Source organism: Quercus lobata, unplaced genomic scaffold, assembly GCF_001633185.2.
Source record: "Quercus lobata isolate SW786 unplaced genomic scaffold, ValleyOak3.0 Primary Assembly Scq3eQI_2008, whole genome shotgun sequence".
NCBI lineage: Eukaryota > Viridiplantae > Streptophyta > Magnoliopsida > Fagales > Fagaceae > Quercus > Quercus lobata.
In genome coordinates, this window is record NW_022154763.1 from 25,157 (window position 1) to 30,675 (window position 5,519).

A 5,519-nucleotide genomic window follows, 5' to 3' on the forward strand; every position below is an offset into this window, starting at 1 on the left:
GCATAAAATAGTTTCTGAGCACAATAACGAGCTACACACCAATCCATTAAAGGTCCACTTAGATCCAGATTTAAGCATAGGCCTCCTAGTTGTAAATGACCCAGGTTAATAAAGGCCTTACCCACACATGGATTAGCCGTAGAACCTATCCATAGGATTAAGGTTGTCCATGGGTCAGTCTAGGTAGTGTTTGTGCCCAACTTGAACTCTATTTGACTCCTTCAAGTAGCAAATCAAGGACCTACCACCGATCAATACGGTGATCGGGTCGGTTCGAGTCAGTTTCAGTTGGAACCGAGAAGGTAGCAACAATCCGTAGATCTTGTTGGAGCTTTTAGATTTCCTCTCAATCTCACCAGAGATCACAAGATCTCGTCCAAATCTAGGTGGATATCGCAATATTTTTGCCAAATCTAGGTGGAATCTTGGACAAAGATGTGATTTTGGGTCGAATTCTTGGTAGACATGGAAAAATCTGACGAGATTTCTAAGAAATTTGGGTGGAGGGTTGATTGATTTAATTGATATCGGCTTTTAGATGGAAGACCCACCACTCAACCCACTCCCATTAGGTTTTGGAGGGGGACACTCATCGCCAACCGCCATAGGCGTTAGTTCGAGTGGTGATTGGCTCAGATTCAGGTTGGTGGGGCAAGCGGATCAAGTGGCCGGGTTTTGGTAGACAGCCGTACAAAGGAAAGCTCAATTGAATGCATTTGGCTTATTTAATTTGACCCAAAATCAAAACCAAAAACCATAAATAAATAACTTTTAAGAAAATGAAGAAAATCAAAGGGTGCACAAATGTTGTAAGTTTATTCTCAAAAGGTAAATTATTTCTTAGTTGCTGGGCTCAATAATAAATTTAAAACTAAAACATCATGTGTCGTTTTCATATTGTGTTTATTGCTTTGCGATCGGTAATAGCCTATGTTTTATTCTTTGATTGTTAAAACCTAATTGGGCAATTAGCATAACTGGAGTACTTCTAGTTAATATTCCGCTACATAATATAATTAGGATCAAAACAACATCATTTTCACCATTGATCAATTCGACAGTGCATACACAAAAACTGGACTCCTTACACTATGACTGCCATCAGACCATACCAATGATGAGGACGCCTTTGAGTAATTAGTTGGCAGAATTCCTTGTCCTCCGGTAACATGCACCACAAAAGACGACTTCTCATTTAAGGACGTGAAGGATATCACTTCAGGCTCAACAATTATTTTCACTTCAGAATTTGTAAAGGTTGTGGCCTTGTAAGTGGAGTTTGCAAAGCCTACATTTGTAACTGTCCTATGAAAGGTAACATTGAAAGACTGCAATGGACTGACCATGGCCGTCATTGAAGGATAATTCAAATCTCTAGCTAATGTTTTTGTGGAAACTTCGGGGCAAGTGCTGTTATCTCCTGAAATGAGTCTAAGGTTCTTCTCATCATAGCCCAAACTGCATAGCAAGTTGATGTAGTCTTCTTTGGAAGCATCGTACACAAGTCCTGGATCAACAGCTTTTGTTGGATTGATTTGCCCAGATCCATAAGCAAATTCTGCTGCTAAAATTTCGGTAGCATTCATGGGCGAAGCTATAGATACAATAAAAAAAAAGTTGGTGATTCAGCAACATAAATAAGAAGGCAGAAGAAGAAATAAGAAAGATTACCAGTAGTCATAATAGCAGATTTGATTGCTGAAGCTGACCAATCAGGATGAAATGTTTTGACATATGCAGCCACACCAGAAACATGGGGACAAGCCATGGAGGTTCCGGATAATATATTGTACTTAGCACGCCTCATGTCTTGAGAGCTAGATGAGGGTGAAACAATTTCTGAGTACGCAGCCAAGATTTCTACCCCTGGGGCAGTTATATCAGGCTGCAGCCAAATACAAGCATAATGCAATGTATTTATTTCAATTAGCACTTCCTAATATTTCCATTGGAGACGTCTAGGTTCAAATCTTGTCTCTCCCATCTATTGAATTATCAAAAATAAATAGATAATTGTATGACCAAAGAGTTTGTAGGTTCAAAAGACAAGTACCTTCAAGATTTCTGGCACAACATAATTCGGCCCAAGTGAAGAAAACCAAGCAACTATTGGTGCATCACCAACTTGTATGGCTTCACTTCTTAGAATGGTTGCTTGAGGCTCTCTGTAAAGTAAAATACATGGACAATTGAGTCATTTAAAGAAAGCAAATGCAAAGAACAAACAGGTATATATAGGAACCTATACTTTGTAGAATTAAGGTAGGATGCGACTATGTCATATTTGTCAACGCTTAAAGAAGATGTAGGTAGTGAGAAGACATCAGCAATATCATCAAACGGGTCATTCTTCAAGATTGACCCAACTGCACCAGCAATGCTGGCCTCAAAATCCGCATCAGGATCATCGCAAACAACAATCTTTCCTATTACTAAACTGCTGTTTAGGCAACCTGCATTGCAAACTCTGCAATACAAAAAGAATTTGAAGTTTCATTTTATGATTAATAGTTCATAAGAAAATATTAAAACGATTTGGGTGGCAGAATTTACCCTTCTGAGGTAGAGGTAGAGCATGTATTCTTCATAGCATTTTGGCCAAGAACCAGAGGAAATTTAGTTCCATTTAATGAGAAACCATTTATTCCAATTCCCTGTTTATGAAGAACCATCAGAATGCAAAATAGTAAATCAAATAAATACATACATACATACATATACACAAACATACTTCTTTGTTTACATGCTATACATAAACAGTTCATCTACACTGACAACATAGGATGTGAAAAGATATAAGGATGATACATACATCTAGTGTCTTTCCGTTCCCAAGGACAACCTTGTCTATGATTTGGCGATCTATGTTGCTTGCTGCTACACAAAATATCCATGGAGCTACACTTGACACACTAGCTATTAGACCAGCACTGTTGCCTGCAGATTGAGAAGTTAATATCCCTTTCTCCATCGCATGAAAAGCACCAATCGCAATGACATCTTGGCTGAAATTTGCAACTGCAATATATGGTCCTATTGAAATGGAAATGATGTCAACTCCATCAGCAATAGCATCGTCAAAAGCAGCCAAGATTTTTTCTCCTTGACAGTCATTTGGATAGCAGGCTCTATATGCTGCAATCCTCGCTGAGGGAACCCCTCCTCTTGCAGTACCTTGAGCAATTCCATAGAAACTGGCACCCTCTACTTTGTTGCCAGCTGCCGTTGAGGCAGTATGGGTTCCATGACCATCATGGTCCCTTGCAGACATATTATCACTTGATGTTGAGGAGTAATATCGAGCTCCAATTATCTTGCTGAAATATGATGGTTCCATATTGGTGATCAGCATTTAAAGGAGTGTAAATAACAGAACAATGACATTTTTCTTTTGGTTGTGTTTAGTATTTCAGTGTTATGCATAAATCAAAAGCTGGGAGACAACATTACTTATTGCAAGTGAAATTGTTGCCGCCTTTACATTCACCCTTCCATTTCGAGGGGTGAGGACTGAATCCTTCATCATTGAAGCTCTCTGATTCAGGCCAGATTCCAGTGTCAATAACGCCAACTATGACATCACTCTCAGCAGTGGCATTCCTTTTGATTGTCTCAGAAAAGCCAAGAAAGTCCCAGGACCTTGTTGTGTGAAGATGGTAAGGTTTGCTTGGAAAAACAGAGACTACTTCATTCCTATCTGCACATCACAGTATGTAAAAACATGCTATAATGTTATGACCCATCAAATTATATGACTCTTTAGGGAAATAGATACCATAAAATTGTCTTGCATGCAGCACTCACTAGCAAGCTTTTGTCTTTCACGATCAGTGAGCTTGGCAGCAAATCCATTGAAACTCCTTTTGTAACTTCTAACCAAGCAATTTTCTATAGAACTAGAGAGAGAGAGAGAGAGAGAGAGGGAGCGAGCATAAAAAATAAATAAATAAATAAATAACTGATAATGTTATTATTATTTTCAAAGAAAATTGAATAGCATCTAGAAATGTTACCTGCCCTCAACAACTTCTTGAAGCAAACTAAGGTGGTTAGACAATGGAGAGTATTGCCCCGTTGGAAGTGACCCCATGTACACAATGTAGACCTGAATCATATCATCAACAACTTAAGCAGAAAGTCACAAAGAGTGGCATATAAAACGGAAATTTGGCGTGATTTATGTGTAGCAATCTAGTTTTACTAGTCATTGGACCATAGAAGAGACAGATTCTTTTGCAACGAAAATAACACTTGCCTTCCTGTCTTCATCTGCGGCTCTGCATGATAAGCTTGTGGTGAGTATAAGAATGTAGGATATGTAGCAAAACAGAAGAGATCCATGATTAGCCATTTTTCCAATTCTGAAAAACTGAAGAGTAGTAAACTGTGTTTTATATCAGGATGGGAGGTTAAGAATTTCTTGTCTATTAAGCATTATAATTTGCTTTCCTTCTTATTAAATGCATCTATTAACTATGGAAATTAATTTAGCCACATTGATTGAAATTAGTGAGGATGATATGCCTAAAAAATGAATATATAATAAGTTGTGATTAGTGGAGTATAAATTATACATAAAAAATAGGACAGAAAATTTGTTTTCTTATAATGCTTTTATTTCCTTTGCGGTGGCCATTAGGTAATTTTCATGAGTCAGCTTTCATAGTGGCATATTACTTGATAAGGGTCAAGTTTAAGTCCAGTGTTCAATAGTACTAGACCCGTTGAGATAATGATAAGTATCCACTTTTGGACACATGTCATCATCTAAGCGGGTCCAATGCACTGGACCTAAACCAAATCCACTTGATAAAATCTTTGAAAGATTTTAGGCTGGCAGCTTGCAACTTGGCAGTGATATATCTAGCAAATCTGTACTAAGGATTTAGATTCATGCATGACTTGGCATATATATACAAAATGAAAGTCGTTTATCATGACTTTAATTTTGTATATATATGCCAAGTCATGCATGAATCTAAATCCTTGGTATGGATTTACCAGAAGAATATAAATATATATATATATATATATATATAGTTTCACACTGCATAAAACTTTATTACTTGAGTTTCAAATATCTCTCCTCAAAAAAAAATTTGAATTATTACCAAAAGTTTCAAATAAATTTAACAATCATTTTGATTCTATTTAATAATTTTACGTGTTATATCTGTAAAATTTACCGACGTGCTTGCACGAAATGTATTAAGCATCGTAAAACTAATATGTTTTTGTCATGTGACTTATTAATTAAAGTTAGTTATTTTACTTTAGGTAACACCCTATCAAGTTTCAAAAGGCTTACTAATATATATATATATATATATATATATATGTGAGAAGAAAATTGATTTTTAATTAACCTCATACTATTATGTCACATAAACTTTTGAATTTCTTACAATTTTAAATGTTATTATTTTAATATATATATATATATATATATATATATATTTAATTGAATTTAAATTCTATTTTTATATTTAAATCCTCTAGTCTTGTTACTTCATGTCTTC

General features: G+C 36.1%; 1 protein-coding gene across 1 annotated transcript; it reads right to left on the bottom strand.

The window, feature by feature from the left end:
• Positions 1-945: 945 nt before the first annotated feature.
• On the bottom strand, positions 946-4,117 carry LOC115973287 (subtilisin-like protease SBT4.3). The gene is made up of 9 exons (XM_031093543.1): positions 4,014-4,117; positions 3,805-3,896; positions 3,451-3,697; positions 2,813-3,317; positions 2,554-2,654; positions 2,249-2,467; positions 2,054-2,165; positions 1,672-1,885; positions 946-1,594 (listed from the first exon to the last, which is right to left on the bottom strand). Exons 1-9 carry the CDS (start codon positions 4,112-4,114, stop codon positions 1,050-1,052), a joined length of 2,136 nt encoding a protein of 711 aa, XP_030949403.1. The 5' UTR covers positions 4,115-4,117; the 3' UTR covers positions 946-1,049.
• Positions 4,118-5,519: the final 1,402 nt, after the last annotated feature.

Bases quoted from the DNA above. Each gene is read 5' to 3' on its own strand.
- LOC115973287 (XM_031093543.1), bottom strand. From the start codon at position 4,114: ATGATTCAGGTCTACATTGTGTACATGGGGTCACTTCCAACGGGGCAA. The intron at 2,655-2,812 runs GTATGTATCATC...CTTCATAAACAG, and splicing joins GGAACGGAAAGACACTAGAT to GGAATTGGAATAAATGGTTT. The intron at 1,886-2,053 runs GTACTTGTCTTT...ATTTGGCTGCAG, and splicing joins TTGTGCCAGAAATCTTGAAG to CCTGATATAACTGCCCCAGG.